Source organism: Marmota flaviventris, chromosome X (genome assembly GCF_047511675.1).
Source record: "Marmota flaviventris isolate mMarFla1 chromosome X, mMarFla1.hap1, whole genome shotgun sequence".
In the NCBI taxonomy this organism is placed as follows: Eukaryota; Metazoa; Chordata; class Mammalia; order Rodentia; family Sciuridae; genus Marmota; species Marmota flaviventris.
Window position 1 is genome coordinate 42,797,431 of NC_092518.1, and position 23,894 is coordinate 42,821,324.

General features: G+C 45.0%; 1 protein-coding gene across 4 annotated transcripts; it reads right to left on the reverse strand.

Annotated features, from left to right (window-relative positions):
* Positions 1-10,816: 10,816 nt before the first annotated feature.
* Ftsj1 (FtsJ RNA 2'-O-methyltransferase 1) lies at positions 10,817-22,943 on the reverse strand. 4 transcript variants are annotated; one of them, XM_027952288.2, is made up of 13 exons: positions 22,674-22,943; positions 20,752-20,951; positions 20,419-20,488; positions 20,242-20,332; positions 19,749-19,827; positions 17,454-17,506; positions 17,314-17,367; positions 17,125-17,227; positions 16,936-17,019; positions 16,110-16,207; positions 15,824-16,021; positions 15,000-15,041; positions 10,817-11,374 (listed from the first exon to the last, which is right to left on the reverse strand). In XM_027952288.2, the coding sequence occupies exons 2-12, from the start codon at positions 20,870-20,872 to the stop codon at positions 15,009-15,011; spliced, it is 984 nt and encodes a 327-aa protein (XP_027808089.1). In that variant the 5' UTR covers positions 20,873-20,951; positions 22,674-22,943; the 3' UTR covers positions 10,817-11,374; positions 15,000-15,008. The 4 variants fall into 4 exon arrangements, with proteins under 4 accessions (XP_027808089.1, XP_027808088.1, XP_071462147.1 ...); XM_027952287.2 differs by having other exon boundaries at positions 16,110-16,213; XM_071606046.1 differs by lacking the exon at positions 20,752-20,951 and having other exon boundaries at positions 16,110-16,213; positions 22,674-22,942.
* Positions 22,944-23,894: the final 951 nt, after the last annotated feature.

Here is a 23,894-nt window from a genome sequence, read left to right on the forward strand (position 1 = left end):
CTGGAATACAAGACCAGGATATGACTCATCAAGTCCCTGTTTACCATAAGTCCCATTACCATGACAACTCCCGCCACTGAGGGACTATGCTCATGGCAACTCCCCCCACAGGCTCTGTATTCTAATTAGGCAAAAATAAAGTATTCAGTGTGAACAATTGGGGCACGATCTTCTATCAGGTTCATACAGAGTGGGTAATGAGGCACAGCTCAGCATATAAGACAAGAGTTGCCCAAACATCAGGACCTTGGGTCACTCTCTCGCTGGATGCACTCAGCTCTGCTTTACGGGGTGTTATTTTCACTCTCAATAAATCTATGCTCTGCCTGTTACTTCTGTGTGTCGGTTTCTCTCTCTCTCTCTCTCTCTCTCTCTCTCTCTCTCTCTCTCTCTCTCTTTCTACTGGGGATTGAAACCAAGGGTGCTTAACCACTGAGCCACATCCCTAGCCCTTTTTTTAAAAGAATTTTTTATAGATATACGTATATTTTCAGTTGTAGATGGACACAATACCCTTATTTATTTATTTAATGTGGTGCTGAGGATTGAACCCAGTGCCTCACATGTGCATGGCAAGTGCTCTACCACTGAACCACAATCCCAGCCCTCCCCAGCCCTTGTTATTTTTTATTTTGAGACAGGGTCTCACTGAGTTGCTTAGGGCCTTGCTAATTGCTGAGGCTAGCTTTGAATCTGCAATCCTCAGCCTCCTGAGTTGCTGAGAATAAGGCATGTACCACCACACCTGGCTGTCTTGCTCAATTCTTTTTTTCAGCATGCCAAGAACCTGGACTCCAACTGGTCCCCCCACCAGTATCAGTTCTAAGCAGCCTTTCAAAAATATCTGCCATGCTGCTATGTTGGTGCATGCCTATAATGCCAGTGTCTTGGGAGGCTGAGGCAGGAGTATCACAAGTCAACCTCAGCAACTTAGTGAGATCCTTTCTCCAAAAAATAAAATAAAGACTGGGGATTTAGCTCATACCCAGTTGCAATTACATCACCTCACTTGACATAACCAATGGACAATCCCAAGTATAAAAACCACAACAACAAAACTGCCACTATGCTAGGTGCAATGGTGTGCACTTGTAGTCACAGTTATTCGGGGGCTGGGAAACTGAGGTGAGAGGATTGCTTAAGCTCTGGATTTCTGGACCAACCTGGACAATATAGCAAGATTCCAGCTCAAAACAAAATAAAAACAAAAGTACCACTGGAAGTTCTGTAAAACCAACAGATCCAATGACTAGCCGCTGATATATATTGAGTGATTACTCTGTACTGGGCGATTTGAAGTGCTTCAGGTCAGTTATGTCATTTATCTTCTCCAGATCAGGAACCATAATTGTCTGCATATTATCGATAAGGAAGCTGAGGCTCTGCAGTTGAAATAAACTGCCTGAGAACAAAGGCCTTCCCACAGGTGTCTCCAGAATAGCAATCCAGGATGACAATGCGGGTATTTCAACACTGCCTCAGGCCAGGATGGCCTGGGGGTTGGGAGATGGCTGAATCTTGGGTGTGAATCAGGACACAGCACAGAGGGTAGATACCTACAGGGAGACCTTCACCACAAAAGGTCATTCCACATCTGCATGGTAGAGGTGTGTCACAGTTCCCCAGTTACACACCCTGGACAAAACACAGCCCCCTCCCTCCAGGATCACAGCAGAGCCCTGAAAAGCCTGAGTTTATCTCTGTCTTCCAATCCTAGTCCCTAAGGGTCACTTTAACTAAGATTCTCTCCTCCCCATTTGGTGATTTCATTTGTATTATAAACTGGTAGATGCAGGGAAAGGATTCTTTCCAAAATTGTAACATCATAACTCATGCAAATATAAAGTGAACACATGTAAGGAGCATCTGCTATAGACATGCTGGGACATGCTGGAACTCACTAAGTTGCTGGCCATAAGGAACAGTAGCCATTGAACTGCTTAGTCACCTCTGCTTACAATTGATAAAGAGTTGCAAGAGGTATTAGCCATAGGCATGCTTAGCAAAGGACATACCTAATTGCAATTATATCACCTCACTTGACATAACCAATGGACATTGACTTTCACTGGGTGTAACCAATCACCAACGTACAAGATCAACTTGGAACTATATTCAAATTGCTGGTCCTGCTACATTGAAGAGTTTTTGCTCCAAGGATATTGGTGAGACTGCCCGCCTTGCTGTCTATCCCTGGACTGACTCACCATTCCCTGACATCCAGCCATCAGCTAGAGAGAACCACCAGACAGGGACAATGTCTGCTATTTGGCTAAGAAAAGTCGTGTGGCATTGGAGGTATTTTGGGGCTCATGGTTGCCCTAGGATTGTGTGATTTGCTTACAGTGTTTAATTAGTGTGTACCGAATACTAGTTGGGGTGCTCCAGCACACCCAACACTTTTTGCATTAATTGTTTATATTTGATGATTGGTGTGATCGAATATACACTTGCATTTAAAGACAACCTGCCTCCGAGTAATTATTTATAGTGCCGCTCAAATTAACACGCATCAAAGATTTTATTTAGCTGAGGATGTGGCTCAGTGGTAGAGCACTGGCATAGTATTCATGAGGCCCTGGGTCCCTTCTCAGCACCAAAAATACACAAAACGAAACAAAATGTTTTTATTTTGATCATTTATTAATGAGGGAACTGGTAAGATGTTATAATAGGTTCAAAGGAGAATCTAAAAAACAGACATACAGATTAGGTGTGGTGGCATATCTTTGTAATCCCAATGACTCCAGGAGGCTGAGGCAGGAGGATCACAATTTTTAGGTAAACCTCAGCAAATAATAGTAATGTCAACAATAACAACCGACATACAGGCCTCTAGATAGACCAAATAAATTTGGCATATATTTGGAACCATCTTTGTCTATAGGGTAGAAATCAGTTATATCTCTATATGAAAAAGTTCGTTTGCATTTCACACTTCCCCCTTCCCCGATTGAACCCAGGGGCACTCAACCACTGAGTCACATTCTCAGCCCCTCTTTATATTTTATTTAGAGACAGAGTCTCAATAAGTTGCTTAGGACCTTGCTACTTTGCTGAGTCTGGCTTTGAACTTGCGATCCTCCTGCCTCAGCCTCGAGAGCCAGTGGGATTACAGGCGTGTACCACCATGGTTGGCTGTTTCACACTCTTATTTGTTTGAGACATGGTTTCCTATGTTGCCCAGCCTGCATCCTGAAACACCTGGGCTCAAGCCTCAGGGAGTAGCTGGCCTACCACACCCTGCTTCATTTGCATTTTTGTGTATGGCAGTCTTGAGTCTTGAAGACAGGGTAACTTCTGTCTTACAGTTTGAAAATGGCCTAACCTGTAGAGCATGGTGGCACACACCTATAATTCCAGGAACTTGAGAGCCTTGAGGCAAGTTCAAAGCCAGCCTCAGCAACTTAGCAAGACCCTGTCTCAAAATAATAATAATAATAAGAAGAAAAAGAGCTGGGCATGTTGTGGCTAAGTGGTTTAACACCCCTAGGTTCAATATACAGCACTGGAGTGGGAAAAAAAAAAGGCCTAGCAGAAGATAAGGGGCTGTAGAAAGAATCAGATAAGTCTTAAGGGTTTGCTACACTGCGTCCTACATTCCATTGCAAAGAGCACCTGGGGAATTGTTTTGTGCATTGAAAAGCTTTTTTTACATTTTTTCCTAATTGTGCATGCAGCTCACAAGATAATGGCTGAGCATTTTTCTATCTCCAGAGATATCGCTGGGGTGAGGCCTGCCCAGCCCTCAGGCTATATCCACTTTCTGCCACTTCTCCAGATTTTCTTTGCTTTTAAAGACCTGGTCGCTGAGGGGCGCCACCAACTCAAGTGGGAATTTTAGAAAAGAATGCCCTTCTTTTTGATGGACACAGCACCAAGCTAGGACATGAGGATGCTAGAGCCTAGGCTGTTTCTGTCCAGGCTGTTCCTCTTTGTCCAGGTGTCCTTTGTCAGGGCACAGCCTGCACAATGGACGGTGGCCTGCTGCTGCCTGATATTCTACAGTCAGTATTTTGAGCTCCTGAAGGATCTAGAAGAAAGCCTTTGGCTTGGGTTTGAGGTGGGAGTACAGGGAGGTCTTGCGCACTGTACCTTATTGCTTTCAGGGGTGAAGCTAGGTAGGGCTTGGGTGCTAAAACCAGAAGGGGACATCCCTCTGCACACTCCAAATCTGTTCTCCATCTGGGCTAAATTGGGAATTTAGGAGCAGCAGTCACTCTTCTCAAACCAGGCCTAGGAGGTGGGTCCTTCAGGGACAATGGCCAGTGGTATTGGTGTCCTTCTTAGACCAGGGTTGCCGCCCCACATGGCCTGGCTTCCCATGATGGGCCTGGAGACATGGCTCTTCCAGCCCATTTCCAAGGTTTGCCCTGAGGGTAGGATATGAAGTGGCAGGGGAGTAGGAGGAGTCTGTGTCTTGGGAGCAGTCACCTGACCTGTTCACTGCCCTTGGTGTACTTGGTCAGGTTAAACGCCTCCCTGGCCCCGGGCTGTGGACAGATTGGCCATTTGAGGATGGACAATACTGAGGCAGCTTACCCTAGGCCCCGGGGCTCCAGGAATCCTGGGCAACTCTTCAAACTTAAGGGGCCTGTTCCAGGAACGGATATATGCCCACCTACCCCCAAACCCTCCTTCATCTCTGGGATCCTCCCAGGCCTGTGCACTTTGTCTCCTACTGGCCATGAGAGAGCCAGACACAGCTTCCTGGTCAAACTGCTTTCCCACTCCAGGCCTTTGCCTTGTGAGTGCCCCTTGCCTTGCCATCTGTCCCCAGGCCCCAGTATTGCATATCCAGTTCCTCCCCATTGCTGTGGTCTCCCTTCACTGAGTTTTCCCACCCTACCCTCTAGGAAGCCTTCTCTGAGTATCAGGCACAAATCTCCCTGCTCACAGGGTCTTTCTGGTATCTCTGCCTCATATCATGGTGGTTTACAAATCTTGCTTATCTTGCCAGCCCTCTGGAGCCTGACCATATTGTCTCTAGGTTGCTACAGATCTCAACTAAGGGGGAAGAGGCTGAAGGAAGGAAGGGCCATTTTTTAAGCTCTAGCTTTGTCCCAAGTAACAAGGATTAAGACAAGAAAAATAGTTCCAAATTTCACTCCATTGGCTCTGCCAAAACTTTGATTCCTAGAGGAAGTGCATTCCTTGGTTTTCCTTATGATCCCTGACCAAGTGTAGTTGGAAGTGAATCTGTACAACTATTCCCCTAAAGGCCACATATGCATGCATGAATGTCATACATGGGCTCCCAAGGTATATGTGCATAGGCACAAACATCCAAGCCCACTGTCAACAGCTGAACATTCATGCCCAGAATCCTAGGGCTACATGTACACACATGCCTAAACCCAGGCCCATAACCACTTCTGAAACCTGCACATATACATGAATAGGCCCCCTGCATTATACATGAAGACACATACAGGCCTAGCCCTGTGGGCATACCTGCTCTTGTGTACACACACATGAATAGGCATCCAAAAGTACATCTGCATGAGCACAGAGGGCCAGGTCCATGGGTATACCTAATCACTTCCACACATACAGGCAAGTTCACACAGGTATATGTGGACAAACACCCAGCCCTGGCCCCATGGACAGATATTCACCTGTGTACACATATGTGATTATGGGAACCCAGGGGTGTACATATACTAAGGCCCAGGCCAGTGGAAATCCCTGCAGACACATGCATGTGCAAACACATACACACATAAACACACATATACACACACACAACACACACACGTGCAACTTGTGTACAGGTTCCCAGAGATACATGTATAGACATCCAGGCCCAGACCTGTACCGTTAACTCACGCTAGCACATGCATGGATGCCCAAGGGTATGCATGTATACATATAAGACACACCAGACTGGGCCAATAGGATCTCTTGCACCTTTGCATTTACATACAGCCAAGCATGTGCACACTGGCCTACATATATAGGCACAAATACTACACTCAATTTTAGCCAAAAGGCCAGGAAGTGATACTACTACTACGCAATAACGAAACCCCAGAACACTCAGGTTAGCACCCATGGCTATATGGGTTTACATATGGTATCTCATGTATAAACACCACCCCCCTGCCAGTGTATATGCATGTTGTTTTTCAGATATACCTTTGTCAGAGCCAGGCATGGTGGTGCACACCTGTAATCCCAGTGGCTTGGGAGGTTGAGGCAGGAGGATCTCAAGTTTGAGGCCATTTTCTGCAATTTAGCAAGCCCCTCAGTAACTTAGTGAGACCCTATATCAAAAATAAAAAGTGAAAAGGGCTGGGGATGTGGCTCAGGGTTAAGCACCTCTGGGTTCAATTCCCAGTACCAGAAAACAAACACACACATGGGTACTCTAGCATCTCCATAAGAATGTACACTTGCAGTTGTGTAGCACACCTGTGTATTTAAGCATACCTTCATCTTAAACAGCATGTATCATGCATGCATGCACAAAAGCATTAAAATGTACACACACAGAGACATAAATACACATGTGCACAACTTCACACATACTGGGATGCACACATGTATGTACATACACTTTTGTGCAGGCACACACAACCAGTTATCCTCTTTGGCTTTCATCCACCAACACTGCCTGGCTAATAATGGCTCCCAGCTCCTCCCTCTGGCAGAACTTTCTGGCGAGGCACAAGCATGGCCCATGATTCCTCTCAGCTTTCCTCAGCCCCTATGTTGTCTTCTAGAGAGACTCAGATGTTTCCTACTCCCCTTGGGCTACCACTAGGCCTGAGATGATACCATTGTGCCTACTTTTCTGATCCAAGGCATGGGGGCTTTAAAACAGCATGTATTGTGTGGGAAAATCACCTGGCAAGACCAGGTTTGGGTGGAGCAGTAGAAGATGACTGTGGGCAATTCTGAAATCTCTCCAGGTAATTATTACTCAACCTGGAATATAGCTGAGGATGTTCCATGGGCACAGCCCTCAGGACCCATGAATATCATCTCTGGCTTTCCCTGAGCTGTTCAACCAGTTCTCTCAGCTCCAGAGCCTCCTTCTACTAGATGAGGAGGCTGTGCCAAATTTTTCTTCCTTCATTTGACTGCCTGCTCCCCTCACACATTGTCAAGATGAGTCTCCTGATATCATCCCTGAAAATGACAGGCCATATATCAGTTGCTTTGGTGCAATAACGAAACCCCACAGGCTGGGGGGCTTGAACAATACACATTTATGTTCTCACAGTTCTGAAGTTTGGACATTCAAGGTCAAAATACCAGTGAAGTTGGTTTCTGGTGAGGTCTATCTTCCTGAGTTGTAGATAGCTACCTTCTCAATCTGTCGTCATGTGGCCTTTGCTCTGTGTGGGTACAGATGGTGGAGACTCTGGTGTTTCTTCCTCTCCCCTCCTTCTTCTCCTTCTCCTCTTCTTCCTCCTCCTTCTTCTTCTTCTTTTTTTTTTTTTTTGGTGGTACTGGTGATTGAACCCAGGGGTGCTTTACCAAAGAACTACATCCCCAGCCCCTTTAATTTTGAAATAGGGTCATGGTAAATTGCCAAGTTTGACCTCTCTCAACCTCCTGGGTTGCTGGGATAACAGGTGTGTTCTACCAAGCCTGGCATTTTTCTTCTTTTTTTTAATATTTATTTTTTAGGTGTAGATGGACACAACACAATGTTTTTATTTTTATGTGATGCTGAGAATCGAACCGGGGTCCCGCCCATACTAGGCGAGCGCTCTACCATGATCCCAGCCCTGCATTTTTCTTCTTACAGCAACAATAGTCCTATCAGATTAGGACCCCACACTTCTGACTTCATTTCACTTTAATCATTTCCTTGCAGGCCAGCTCTCCAAATAATCAATCCTCTGTATCTGCGGATTCTGCATCGGTGGATTCAACCAATTTAAGAAAATATTCAGAAAAACTGCATCTGTATTGAATATGTACAGACTTTTCCCCTTGTTATTATAACAATACAGTGGGGGCTGGAATTGTGGATATTGTGTCCACCTATAACTAAAAATTAATATTAAAAATAACAATACAGTGTAACAGCAATTTACATAGCATTATCATCGTAGTAAGTGTTATAAGTAATCTAGAAATTATTTAAAGTACATGGGAGGATATGTGTAGGCTATATGCAAATACTATGCCATTTAATATGAGGGCTTAAGCATCTGGGGATTTGGGTGGTGGTAGTGGGGTCCTGTAACCAGTTCTTCATGGATATCTAGAGTGACTGTATAGTCACATTGGGGACTAAACTTCACTATTTGAATTTGTTGAAGCCACAATTTAGTGCATAGACAATAAACGAAGTGCTATTTTAAGCAGCTGTAGGGAGGCCAGGGCTCCCCTTCCTCCTCGGGCACATTCCTGGACATGTCAGTGCAGAAAGCACAGGAGGAGAGCAGGAATAGTAGGCATGATCTCAACAGCCTTTACCTCATAGACAAGTAACTCTTTTTTGTTTTGGATATATATATATATATATATATATATATATATATATATATATATATATATATTGCAGTTGTAGATGGATCGCATGCCTTTATTTTGTTTATTTTTATGTGGTGCTGAGGATCAAACCCAGTGCCTTATGCATGCTAGGCAAGCGCTCTGCCGCTGAGCTACAGCCCCAGCTCCCATATAATTTTTTGATGTTACTGGGAAACGACCCAGGTACACTCTTTATCATTGATTTACATCCCCAGCCACTTTTTAAATTATTTTTTAATGTTGAGACAGGGTCTCACCAAATTATCCAGGCTGACTTGAATTTGCAATCCTGCTGCCTCAGCCTCCAGAGTAGCTGGGATTACAGGCTTGTGCCGCTGCTCCTGGCCAGCCGTAGAACTCTTTATTCCTTGCAAAGTGTTGCACTTTAAAAAGCATATCTAAATTTAGAGTTACAATTTATGTACAATGAATTTCATCTTTTTAGAGTTCTCAGAAACTGTCAGGTAACCATCACCACAGCAGCCAAAAGGATTGTGTTACAACCTAAGTCAGCTATGGCCTTACTCTGCAGAGCCCCTCCCTGAGTGACTCCTGTCTCTCAGAGAAAAATCTGAAGTCCTCTTCATGACCCATGAAGCCTTACAGGTCCTCTCTTACCCCACCTCCTATTAATGGCTCTCTTGCTCACTCTCCTCCAGCCCACTGATCTTGCTATTCCTCAAATGTGCCAGCCAAGTTCCTGCCTTAAGCTTGGCCTTGGCATAGATTTCCTCCTTTGCCTGGATCACTTCTTCCAGTCATACCCATCTTGGGATCACATTGACTTAGAAAAGGACACTACTGGGGTCACAGGGACTGGAGTACAAACACTTCAGAGGTGGCCAGACCAGGGCAAATCCATTCTCAGAACACCAGACTGAGCTGTATACTCCCATGGGTTCACCCAGACTGGAATGTGGAAACTTTCTTTGGTCACAGTTTGAAGTATGCACACTCATGGCACCAGTAAAACTGGGCTATGGAAACTCTTGCGGCCACAGACTACGTCATCGCTGTTGCTGGGCTCACAAAGCCTGGTGTGGTGACTCTTGTGGGTTTCACAGGCTCTTGCAGGCAGAATTCACACTACAACGGGTATGGCTATGCCTGTGGTCATACAAGCCTTTTGTGTGGACACTTCTGCCGTTATTCTAGGTTGTTCATATTCTGGGGCCAGACAGACTGGTGTGTGGACATTCCTGTGGTCACACTGTCTTGGGTAAAAAGTCTCCTGGGTTAAATCACTGTGGTGTGGACTCTATCCTAGACTCATGAGTGTGGAATGGACATTTCTGGAGTCACACATAGGTTATTCTTGTGGCCAGAAACTGAAATATAGATACACCTGTAACCACACACTGCAGTTTAAACAGCAATTCCAACATGGATTGGACACTGCTTCTGACTCAAGAATGTACATTCCTGGGCCACACAGACTGGGGTGCAGACACTCCTTGGGTCACAGCCAGATACGGAAATGCCTCGGGTCAGTCTAGGGTGTGGATGTTTCTTGGGTCACACACAGTGTGGGTTCCTAATAATACAGGATTAAGTTGCAGAAAACATTCTGTCTGGCTAGAAGTCTAGCTGCCCCCCACCCATAATGAAGATTTAATGAGGGCACTGAGCTACATCTTTAGCCCTTTTTTGAGATACGGTCTTAATTGCCAAGACTGGCCTCAAACTTGTGATTCTTCTGCCTCAGCTTAAGAGAGGTCTTTGTTTTTTGGTACCAGGAATTGAGCCCAGGGGTACTCAACCAGGGGCATTTAAGCCACATGCCCAGCCCTTTTTATATTTTATTTAGAGACAGGATGTCTCACTGAGTTGCTTAGGGCCTCACTAAGTTGCAGAGGCTGGCTTTGAACTTGTAATCCTCCTGCTTCAGCCTCCCAAGCTGCTGCGATTACAGGCATGTGCCACCATGCCCAGTAAGAGAAGGGTTCTGAATCTAAAACATTTATTTTGGAAACCCTATAACAGTTCATCAAATCTATGGATCCCTTCCACAGATTTTCTTGAGATGGAGTCTTATTATATTTGCCAGGTCTGGCCTCAAGCATTCCTCCTACCTCAGCCTCCTAAGTACAGGGACTGTATGTGTGCCACTGTACTGGGTTTAAGAATTTTTTTTTTTTTTGGCAGCATTAAGGATGGAATCCTGGGCATTGCCTATGTGAGGCAAACCCTCTACCAGTGAGCTACACCCCCAGCTCTTAAATATTTAAAGCAAATGTGCACATGTGTTTGTATACACACAAAATATTATAATAATCAATTCTACTGAAATACAATCATCACTATATATTAAACAGAAAAAAAATTGGGATGTAACAATTGGATTTTTATTAGAACATCAGATTATAAGATCTGTTGTCATCCAAAGTGGTAAAGAATGTGAATAATATTTTAAGATGTCTGTAACAACTGTAATGAAACATAAAAAGTAACTGACTTGCATTGATGGGAAAATTGCAGGTACCACTTTTACTGTTGTGATTTGTGGGCAGCATTCATAACTGGGAGTAAAACTAAATTTCAATTTTATTGAAAATAAAGATGTAATAGTTTCCTCCATCAAGTACATTGGATACACCTGACATCTATCCAGGTTAAATTCCTGCTTTCAGGGGAAGTTCTGGACACCCCGAGAGAGGTTTAGAGAAGAGGTAGGTCTCACGCAAGTTCAAGAAAGTTCTACTCTATTGTAGCAGACTTCTGCACTAGTTCTGTCTTTGTTGTCCTTGTGGAGGTTGTTGTAGATTTCCACACCAGGCTTGTCTGTTCAAGTCTTGCTGATGTTTGAAAACAAGTTCATCGACTCAAGTTCTGTTTTTCCTGACAGGCAGCAGCTTCTAAGTTGTATCAGCTTGCCAGCTAACTGAAAGTCAAAGACAAAGGAAATTTTAAGCAAAAATATATGTTTTCAGGAGCTGGGTGTATAGTTCCATGGCAGAGTGCTTACCTAGCAAGTGATGATGATGTGTTCAATTCCCAACATCGTGGAAAAGAAGAAAGTTCCCATTTTCCTTTTACTATAATCATTGTTCACTAAGCTGCTAATATTTTTTTTTTAGTAACTTTCTCCCTTACTTTTACTGCGAACCATAACAGAAAAACGCATAAAACATATGTTCAGTTTATTAACTGTTAAGGTGTTATTTTGTATAATTACAGGATGCTCATTTTATCGCTGTGTAGTTCTCTACTGTGAATAGACCATGATTTAATGGGGTGCTACTATGAACATACAATATCCATAAAAATCTTAATTTCAAAAATAGTAATTTTGCCAGGCATGGTGGTGCATGCCTATAATCCTAGTGGCTCAGGAGGCTGATGCAGGAGAACCACAAGTTAGGGGCATTAGGGTTTAAGGGAAGTCAGTTAATTTGGAAAGATGAAAAAAGTTCTGTAGATGAAGGGTGCTGTTGGTTGCACAATGTGAATGTCCTTAATGCCACTGAAGTGTACTCTTCAGAACAGTTAAGATGCTGGGCACAGTCATGCACACCTGTAATCCCAGCAGCTCAGGAGGCTGAGGAAAGAGGATCAAGAGTTCAAAGCCAGCCTCAACAACAGCGAGGTGCTAAGCAACTCAGTGAGACCCTCTCTCTAAATAAAATACAAAATAGGGCTGGGGATGTGGCTCAGTGGTTGAGTGCCCCTGAGTTCAATCCCCGGTACCAAAAATGAAGTAGTAGTAATTTTATTGAGAGCTAACAAACGGCAGGTATACTCAGTGTTATGTAGAACCAACAATACAAACAACTCAAACTATTAGCCATGTGCACGCCTATGGTCAACTTTGTGGATGTATGGGCAACAGCAACTGTATCATGACTACTGCCAGGAAGATGGCAACTGAGAGGTCCAGTCCTTTCTAGTACTCATTTCTTAGGAGTGGAATTGGCATACACACACTTTTGTAAATACTATCTAACAGTTTTCCACAGGGGCTGCACCTCCTATATTCCCAGTATTCCAATGGTACATTTGTTTCTGGTACAATTGTACCTGGTTTCAAATTGTTGCATGTCATTCCAAAAACTTAGTATTGTCATTTTTTTTTAAGTTTCTCCAACCCGCATCTTTTCATGTGCTCACTGGCCATTTTCATATTTTTGTTTCCTTATTGATTTATAGGACCTTTTATTTACTTAAGTACCAGGAATCGAACCCAGGGGTACTTTACCACTAAGCTACACCTGCAGTCCTTTATAAAAATTTTTTTGGAGGGGCTGGCTTTGTGGCTTAGCAGTAGAGCACTCACCTAGCATGTGCAAGGCGCTGCATTCCATCCTCAGAACCACATAAAAATAAATAAAATAAAGGTATTGTGTCCAACTACAACTAAATATATATATATGTATATATGTATATGTTTAAAAAAATTTTTTTTGAAACAGGGTCTTGCTAAATTGCTGAGGCTGGCCTCAAATCTGTGATCCTCCTGCCCCAGCCTCCTGAGTCACTGGGATTTTAGGTGTTTGCAACCGCACATAGCTATTAGGGCCTTTTAAATATTAAAGGTGCTACACGTAAGGATTGTAAATATCTTTCCCCATTGCGATTTGATGTTTCAATTTTTTATCATTTTTCAAGTTGTAGATGGACACATATTTTCATTTTATTTATATTATACAGTGCTGAGGATCAAATCCAGTGCCTAACATGTGCTAGGCAAGCAACCTAGTACTGAGCTACAACCCCAGCCCCTTATTTAGAAAAAAATATATACTTTTTGTTGTGTGATAGGGATTGAACCCAGGTCCACATACATGCTAGGAAAGTGGTCAGTCACTGAGCTACATCTTCAGTCCCTCAATTTAAAAAAAATGTGCTGGGGATTAAACCTAGAACCACTGAACTATACTATACCCCCAGCCTTTTTAGAGACAGGGTTTTGCTTAATTGCCGAGGCTGGCCTTGAACTTACAATTCTCCTGCCTTAGCCTCCCTAGTAGATGGGATTACAGATGTGAGCCACTGTACTTGGTCCTAGCCCTGTTCAATTTTTAAAAAGGTGTCTTTTTTTAACAAAAGACTGGACAACCTGTTAGGCCACTGTCAAAAATGGTATCCTCAGAACTGGTCGTGTAGCTCTGTGGTAGAGTGCATGCATGAGGCCCTGGGTTCCACAGTGCTATGGGGGATCATTGTTGGAGCTGGAGGAGATGAAGGAAAGGAGGGAGGGTCCTCCAACATTTGGAGTTTAGTCTAATCTGCTACAGGTCAACTGGACCCATGCTGTTTTCCACCACAGTTCCTCTCCCTGGCATGCTCTCTACTAAGTAAATATGGATTCCCTTCCCTAGCTGTTTCAGGTCTTTGCTGAAAACCTCAGGGAGGCCTTCCTTGACAATCCTTTAAAAACTCCCAAAGAAATATGCCTAGAATCCCTGATTCTCTTTACTCTGCTTTACCTTTTTCTATTTTTTATATCCCATATTACTTTTACATATTACATATACAATCTTGTCAATTAAAAAAAGGACATGTTGTGAGAAATGTCCTGAGGCAATTTCATCACTGTATGAATGTCATCGTGTGTATTTACACAAACCAAGATGGTTACATCATCACTATATATCTTGTGGGACCACCATAGTACATGCAGTCCACCACTGACCAAAACTTCATTATGCAGCACATGACAGTGTTGTAAGATATACATACATATATATATGTGTGTATATATATTGCAAGATATATAAAATAACTTATATAAGCTTTTTACAATATGTGTCCATTCAAAGACTGTTTTATTATTTATTAACTCTTTCCCAAAGTAGTAGCTCAGTGAGGGCTATTTACCTGTTTAGTTCCATACTCTTATCAACCTAGAGCAATGCCTGGCACACAGTATGTCATAAACATTTACTGAATGCCTCAACAGGTAATATGTAAAATGCTCAAAGTGGTGCTGGGGCTGTGGCTCAGTGGAAGAGTGCTTCCCTCACATGTGTGGGGCACTGGTTTCGATCCTCAGCATGACATAAATAAAATATTGTGTCATTTACAAAAATTGAAAAAAAATTTAAAATGCTTGAAGCAGTTCCAAGCACACAATAATAAATGTTTAATAAATATTTGCTGATTCAAATATTATTTGTCGATGCAAAGGTGAAATTTAGCTGGGTGTGATGGTGAAAGCCTATAGTTCCAGGGCTGAGGTTGTGGCTCAGCGGTACAGCACCTGCGCAGCACATGCGGGGGCCCTGGGTTCTATCCTCAGCACCACATAAAAATAAATAAATAAAATAAAGGTATTTGTCCATCTACAACTAAAAAAAATTAAGGAAAAAAAAACAAAACAAAACCCTATAGTTCCAGCTAGGGACTGAGACTGAGGCTCAAGTGAGGATCACTTGAGCTCAGGAATTTGAAACCAGCCTGGGAAATATAGTGAAAATTCCCTCCACCCCCATCTCCCAAACAATAAGGTGATATTTTACTGAGCTTTCCCCCTTTACTTGACCCCATAAGATAAAAAGGAAACTTACCTTACTGTGTTAAGACGAATAATTCATTTCATTGTCTTCCATCTACCCAAGAAAAAGAAAAGGGACTCAGATATTTGGTAAAATATTTTTATTTTGCTTGAGTAGACCCATTGATTTTTCTTTCTTTTGGTACCAGGGGATCAAACTCAGGGATGCTTTATCACTGAGCTACTCCCAGTCCTTTTTTTTTTTTTTTTGAGATGGGGTCTCTAAGTTGCTGAGACTGTCCTGGAACTTATGATCCTCCTGCCTTAGCCTCTGGTGGTTGAGACTACAAGCATGTGCCAACCATGCCTGGATCAACTCATTATTTTTAATATATATATTTTAGTTGTAGAGGCACACTATACTCCCATTTTATTTATTTTTATGGGGTAGTGAGGACCAAACCCAGTGCCTCACATGTGCTAGGCAAGCTTCTACCATTTAGCCCCAACCCATCATTTTTTATTTTTTTAAAACATTTTTTGTGTCAATTTTATTGAGGTACAATTAACATACAGTAAGATGTGCCAGTTTTTTTGTGGGCCTTGTGCATGCGAGGCAAGCACTCTACCATCTGAGTTAATATCCCCAGCTCCCAACCCATTATTTTTTAAAAATATTTTTTAGTTGTTGATGTACCTTTTTTATTTATTTACACGTGGTTCTGAGGATCAAACCCAGTGCCTCACACATGCTAGGCAAGCACTCTACCACTGAGCTACAACCCCAACCCACTATTTTTATAGCTATTGGGAGGCAAGAAAGTAGAAGCATGTGACTCAGGGCAAAGAGCTACATTGCGAGGGGGTCTATGTGGGCTCAGAGCCATGTCTCCAGACCTCAGAGCCCAGTAGGGTGTGGCACTGAGGGTTGGCCAGGGGCTGGGATAATGTGTCCACTTTGCTGATGGGGCAGTCCTGGGGACGGATCTCCTTGGCCAGCTGCCCCTTCTTCTTCAATGTGCAGGCCTCCTGGTATGGGGGTGAAATGGGGGGTTGTGTGGGTGGAGTATACTTGTACTCGGAGCCATCTTCCAGCTGTGGGGATACAAAAGGCACGGAGATAGTGATAATCTGAGAACCTAGGATAGCCTTCCCCAACCGCCTCCTGATGGCTGGCACTCACATCCAGTGGGTAACTGCGATCCGAATCATAAGCACTCAGGTCCCCACAGGTCACAAAAGGCACAATGATGCGGGTGGGACCATCCAATTGGTTGAAATCTGAGTCTTAGAAACAGGCAAAGAGATACTGAGGACGAGGCCAGTCATAATTCAGGCTGCAGTGTGGGTGACCAATTGTCCCCACATAGCTACCAACTGCTCTCCTTCTCTACCAACAACCTGTTTTTTGGTTGGGGGCGGGGCGCCCTCCCAGCCACCCCTTCTAATACATTGGCCCTTGCTCTGATTTTTCAGTGCACTCATGTTCACCCAGCATTCTACTATACACAGCTTGCTCCTTTCTCATTGCAATTTGATGCCCTTGAGGGCAGGATCTGTCATTTCCCACGGGGCGGGGGGCAAGGCTAGAGACCCTCACCTCATGGGGGCTGGGGATGTGGCTCAGTGGTAGAGCACTTGCCCAGTGTGGGTTGGGCCCCAGGTTGCAATCCCAGCACCACCACACACACACACACACACATACATACACATGAAAAAACCCCCATGAGGCAAAAGTTTGACAAGGGTGAGCTTTCCACCTGGGGGTGTATAACTAAGGTCTTCCTAAGACAGAATGTTCTTAGGCAGGTGAAGTCTTTCCTGGGACAGGGCTTAGGATCCTCCAAGGACAGAGTTTTCACCAAGATCAAGAGTTACCACTAAGGGACTAACTGGGTTGAAGCTCTTCTGGGACAAAATAGTCCCCAGGGGGTGAGGCTGAAGACACATCACTTGCATGAGGCTGGGGTTAGTTTCCCTGGCGATGGGCCCAAAGCTTTGGCTCTCACCGTATGAATGGTCCAGCAGGGGTCTGGTCAGGTCTGGTACAAAGCCCTCAGGAGGGTCATAACCCTGACAGACAGCGAAGGCCTCTGTGGGGGGGAATCTGGAGTGAGGGGTAAAGGACTGCCACCTCCACCCCGTGTTGGTTGAGTTCCCAAGTAGCCCCTTGCCAGCCTGGGCTCTGCTGCACTGACCAATGCTGGAGTTCCGGCTGCTCCTGGGCTTGGCACAGAGCACGTTGGAGAAGAAGACCCGCAGCTGGCTATAAAGCAGCGTCACATCCCGCCCTCGGAATATCTGTAGGGTGGAGAGGCCAAGATGGAGAGGTGAGGGCAGCCCTCAGTGACCTCTCTCTATACTCTACCAGGTTGCCCAAGACTTACCTTGGCCACAAAGCAGCCCCCTGGCTTCAAGACATGTGTAGCAATGTTCAGAGCCTGTGAGCAGGACAGATGGCTGAGGCTGAGGTGCAGATAGTTGGGAGGGGACCAAAGGAGGGCAGGGGTGGCCAGACATTACTCACGGCTAGGAGGAGCTGGGCCTGCATGTACTCATCCACATCATGGAGGCCAGTAACTGTGGTGAGAGGAAGAACATTAGGGGGGCTGATCTTGTTCTATGCTTCTTCTCATACCAGAGATATTAGATAGCCAAAAACAACAGTTGCCATCTGCTAAGATTCTGGATGCAAATTAGTATCTGCCAACTGGAGGAATATTCTGAGCTACTAACCCTTAGGAAATAACTGTAATTCTCCAAACACATGCACAGCACAAGCAGCACTATCATTTCCACTTCCAGTCTAGATGGTTCCCCTGAGCTCCAGATTGACAGGCAAGATCGCACAGCTCCAACAAGTCCAAAAGCAAACTCCTGATCTCCCTTCTCAAACCTGCTCCTCTCCCCATCTTCCCCATTTCACTCACTTCATCTTTCCAGTTGTTCAGGCCCAGTCCCTTAGTTCTTCTTTCCATCATAGCCATTTATCACTCACCTGGACTACTACAGTGGCCTCTTCCTCCTGGGGCCCCGTTTCCACCCTTGTCCCTCCCACTGCTTAAACAGCTGTGGGTCTTGCCACAAGCTAAGCCAGGCACAGTCTTCTGCCCACGATACTCCATTTTTTGTTTGTTTGTTTGTTTTTGGTACTGGGGATTGAATCCAGGGGCACTTAACCACCAAGCCACATTCTCAGCCCTTTGAGTCACTGGGATTACAGATGTGCATCACCATGCCTAGCCCTCTCACAGTTTTCTCCAAGCATTCATCCCAGTGAAAAAGGCAACATCATCACTGCAGCCCACTAGCATCTGTCTCCTGTCACTTCTCTTATTTCCTTTATTGTTTTTTTTTTTTTTTTTTTTTTTTTTAACGGTACTGGGGATTAAACCCAGGATCACATATGCCAAACAAGTACTTTTCCACGGAGCCACATCCCAGCCCTTTGCCTTATTTCCTATCACTGCCCCCCCCCCCCATTCTGTTCCAACAACACTGATCTCCCCACTCTTCCTCATATATACTGAGAACCTTCCCACCTCAGAGTCTTTGCACAGGCTGAAACTTTGCTTGGCTCACTCTTCCTTCAGATATATATCCATGGCTTGCTCCCTCACCTCCTTTAGGTCTCTGCTGTCAAGAAGGTGAGGCCTTCACTGTCTATTTAAAATTCCAACACATTTCCCATTTATCTCGTTTCATTGATTTCCCTAAGGTACGTATCCCATTGTGTGTGTGTGTGTGTGTGTGTGTATGTGTGTGTGTGTGAGTGAGAGAGAGAGAGAGAGAGTGTGTGTGTGTGTGTGTGGGGGGGGTAGTGCTGGGAATTAAGCACACGTTGGGCAAGCACTCTCTACCACTGAGCTACAACTCTAGCTTTTACCAATTACTTTTTAACATGCTAGATATTCAGTCATATTTTATTTTACTATTATTATTTTTGGGTACTACAGATTGAACCCATGGGTGCTTAATCACTGAACTTCATTCCCAGCCATTTTTTATTTTGTATTTTGAGACAGGGTCTAAGTTGCTTACAGCCTCACTAAATGACTGAAGTTGGCTGTGAACTTGTGATCCACCTGCCTTAGCCTCCTGAGTTGTGGGGATTACAGACATGTGCCACCATGCCCAGCTAGTTAATCATTTATTTTTTTTCCATCTGCTCCCACTAGAACATGAGCTCCATGAAGTGGAGTCTCTGTGTGTGTGTGTATGTGTACACTGAGGACTAAACACAGGGCTTGATGCAAGCTAGGCAAGTGCTCTACAACTGAGTTACATACACCGCCCTCTTTTCTGAGCTACATCCCCAGCTCTTTATTTTTTTAAATTTTATTTTGAGACAGAGTCTCACTAAATTGCCCAGGCTGGCATATAATTTTCGATCCTCCTGCCTCAGCCTCCTGAGTAGCTGGGATTAAAGGCATGTGCTACCACATCCAGCCACAAATGAGTTTTGAATGGATGACTGATTGGTTAAAAAAAAAAATAGTAACGTGGAATTCAACAGGTAGAGAGAGAAGAGAAGAAGGAAGGGTGGACAAGAGGCACAAAACCAAAATGGAAGACTGGGGATGTGGCTCAGTGGTAAAGCACTTGCTTGGCATGCATGAGGCCCTGGGTTTTATCCCCAATCCTGTAGAACAAAACAAAAACCGAAAGGCTGGTAGGGGTGGGAGCAAAGACAGAGGCAGAGAACAGGCAGCAGAGGTGGGCACAAGTTGCAAGATGTGGAGAAAAGCTGGGAACAGAAGGAAGAGGCAGAAAGTCAATTAAGGTGAGAAGCACCGAGAAGGATACCCCTCCCCCCTTTTACCGTCGGGAGCCCCATCGCACACCACTAGGTCCGCAGGGCAGCCCTCAAAGTGCTGGATGATCTCCTTGGCAGTGGAAAGCTAGAAAAAGAGGGATGATGAGTGGCCCCAGGGCTCCCCATTACTTTCCTTGAAACCCACCTGCTCATGGCCCTGGACTGGAAGGCCCTGGGTAATCCAAGTTTTCAAAGAATAGGGTTCCATCTCTAGGGACCCAGTGTCATCATTATTTGTAGCTGCCCTGTGGTAACAACCTGCTGGTTGTTTCTCAGCTGGTAGTCTCTGTCTTTCTAGCCTGTTTACCCCCTCCCATCCCTCTTTTTGCAGTGCTAGAGATCAAACCCGGGGCCTTGCACATGCTAAGCAAACACTCTACCACTGAGCTACACACCCAGCCCTCTTTCTAATTCTATTGCTCTATCTTCCACTTTCCACAGCCCCCAGGTGGTGGCTTCCACTCAGAATACATCCCAATACCCTCAACCACATTCTCACCTGGGTGATGTCTCCCTGGATCTGTACCACACCTGGTAGTGGAGCCATAGCCTGCAGGTCCACAGCCACAACTTGGCCAGACCCCTGGCTCCTGTGGACAATGTGGCCCACATCAGCCCAGTTTTCATTTCTGGCCCTTCCCCCACCTGGTCCCTCCTGACCTCTCCTGCCACTTACCCAATCTTCTGGCTTAGCACCTGGCTCCAGCTGCCCGGGGCTGCACATAGATCAACTGCCCGTGTCACACCTGGGCACACACAGTGAAAGTATATTGGTCAGCCGCACCCATCTCTCCAGCCTGAGGACCCTGCAAAGTTTATCCCTCTCCCGTGGGGAGCATCCATGTCTACCTACTGCCCAGGTGCCAACCTCCTCCTGAGTATTTGACTCATCTTCCTGCTTGCCCCAGAGACCCTCCAATCAGCCCACCCATGGTAGGGAGCTCTGCAGAATTAGACACGTGTCTGTGCCGATCCTCCCCCAAGGGTGACTTGCCCACCAGTTAGGGACCTTGGAAGAGCTGGAATTCTTCATCGAGTTGTAGCAGCTTGAAGGCACTGCGGGCCCGCCAGCCATTCTCCTTGGCCAGACGGTAGTAGACATCCCGCTTGTCCTTTGATGTCCGTCCCATTTCACACTGCCCAAGGACCTGTCAGCAGTCAGCTGATGCCACTGTGTATTAGTAACCAAGTGAGTGGGCCACCACCTACCTATGCAGGGCAAAGAGAACCATGCACACTTAACTATGCTCACGGGACGCACACAACCACTCACCGAACTCCTGAGAAAACTGAAGTACACCCACTCACCCCACTGACCTCATGGGGCCCCAACGATCCTATCACTAATTTCTCAGGCCCCATTGCTCATCACAGACACTTACCCTGAAGATCCCACAAACCCAAAAGTTATTTGATAGAATGACCTGTTACTGACCCTGTCCACTATCCATCCCTGTTACTGACACTCCATGCAGTAATCTCTGTCTCTTAGTTCTTTCCTTTCTTTTCTTTTTTGGTACTGGGGATTTAACCCAGAAGGACTTAACCACGGGGCTACAACTCAGCCCTTTTTATTTTTCAATTTTGACACAAGGTCTCACTAAGTTGCTTAGGGCCTTGCTAAATTGCCAAGACTGGCTTTAAACTTGCAATCTTCCTGCCTCAGCCTTACGAGTCACTGGGATTACAGGCAAGCACCACCGCACCTGGCTCTGTGACTCTCTCACCTGTCTCTGCCCACTTCATCCCCATTAACATCTTACTGACCATTTCTTCAGTTATTCCAAAGAGCCCTATTAGCCCCCCATTAACCCCTTGCTTTTCATTCATTTTACCCTCGCTGTACGCTGTACTTCCCATCTCCTTAATCTTTTTCTGTCTACCCTATCCTCCACTTATCCCTTCAATGATTAGGCTTCCAGTAATAACTTATTACGACATCCTTAACACCTGATTATGCCTAGAGGATTATGGCCTGTTAGCTCCCCATTAAGTTCTCAATTATTGATTTATCAGATCCCATTAACTCAGCACTCCAATTGACCTATAGATCACACCACTAGTCATCTGGTAACCTTTCATTAACATACAGTAGCATTACTCCCTGATGCTCAAAGGTAAATTCCCCATTCCCCCATTATTTCCTTACTGCCCATCCTGCCTTTCACTGATCATTTGATGACTACATCCCAACAGCTTTCTATTGCCCACTCTTTACTCACTCTGCCCCTATTAATTCCTCCATGGTCATGGCACAACATCCCAACACAAGCCCATCAGCCTCTATTGTGTCTTATTTTATCACTGCTCCTGTTAGTGCCTTAATCAGGACTCCCATCCATCTTTGTTATTTCCTCTGTAGCCTCACCATTTTGATTACTATGCCCCATCACTATCCATTGTATATTATATCTTCATCAATCCCTTGAGGAACACACCCCCAAACACCTCTCTATTTTCTAGTTGCCAACTGCACAACCTCCTCATTAATCAATCAATGAACACAACCCACAAGCCCCCATGAATATATTGACAAAAACATTCCTAATTAGCTCCTATTGACTTCCCGGTATCATCCCACCAGACTTCTATTACCCCAGAGGTCCCACTAACCTTCCATGAATGGCCCTCTGGCCACACGCCCCGGTCTGTCTTTATCACATCAAATACGGTGGTCCCTATGGGACCACTCGATCCCCCTTCTGGGCAGCTCCACGAACCATTGTGTTGCCACGTGCTCCGCTCCCTCGAGTTCGTCTAGCATTCTAGCAATCTAGTTCCTTTCTGTAGACAAATCTTGGGTCTGTAGTCTACCAGATGCTAAACGCCTAGACTATGTAACCCGCGGCGCGGAAAGCGCAACTTCCTCCATCCCCTGCCGGCGGGACAGAGCAGGCATGCCTCCAGTCTTGGCCAGAATCCACATCCTACCTTAGCTCTTGGTGCGGGGAGATGCAGGAGGAAGGAAGGTGGTGCGCCAGCAGTCGGAGCCACAGCAAGACCGTAAACTGGTGAGAAACGATACGGCTTCAGTTTGTTTTCGTAAGTTGAACTGAATGCCTGTCACGCATACCTAAGCGGTATTACAAGCGGGGCAAACTTGACGTTCTGAAACGCCAAATCCAGACCCGATCTGAACGTACAACGTGGGTCCCATCATCTTCGGTCGACATATCCGGGTCACGCGAACTCCGTTCCCAGCATGCAATGGGCACGACCCTAACGGCTGAACTCACGCACTGCGTGTACAAAACGTCGCAACGCAGGAGAACTGATTCTTTGTTCTTTTGTTCCAACACCAAGATCGAGTTGCTGGGACTGGGGTTGTGGCTCAGTAGTAGAGAGCTTGCCAGCATGTGTGTGGCACTGGGTTCGATTCTCAGCACCGCATAAAAGTAAATAAAGTAAAGGTCTTTTGACAACTAAAAGGAAAAAAAAAAAAAAGATCGAATTACTCCCCCGCTCCTCCCAAATTGAATATTGGTGGTCATTGAGCCTATGGACTACACTTCCCAGCATGCAACGAGCATGATATCGCCCATTCATTCCACGCATGGCGTGAAGCGAAATGATTGCTGGGAGTTTGAACTTTAAGTAAAGTGCGTTGTTAAAGTACCCGAGCACGTGGAAGCCACTCTGCACCTTTTCTAACGCCTCTTCCGCTGTTGAGTAGCGCTGCCTTTAATTTCTGTCATCACAGAGCTTCGGTTTCCCCCAGGTGGAAAATGGAAACTAAAAAATGGAGTAGAATTCAGTGTTATTGGGAGGGTTAAAGAGGTGTAGTTTAGGACACTTTCCGTCCCTTCGTAATTGTTTTCCTCAAACATTTTTTTCTTAAAACATTTTTTCAACTCCTGCCCACCGAAAAGACTAGGTATGCATCGCGATCTAGTGCAAAAACATAAGTGTAGTAATGGAAAAATTACAGCATTTCCCATGTTCTAGACACTGTTCTAAGTGCACTGAGTTATGTTCTGGTAACCTCCTCATTAATCAATAAATGAACGAACACACTCCGACTTTTGGCAGCAGAGAGGGGTTTCCACATGCTCCGCTCCCTGGAACTCGTCTAGTGTGTGTGTATAAAATATATATGATATATATATATTTATAAAATATGTATTAGGAGTATGAACATAATGGCATTTGGCA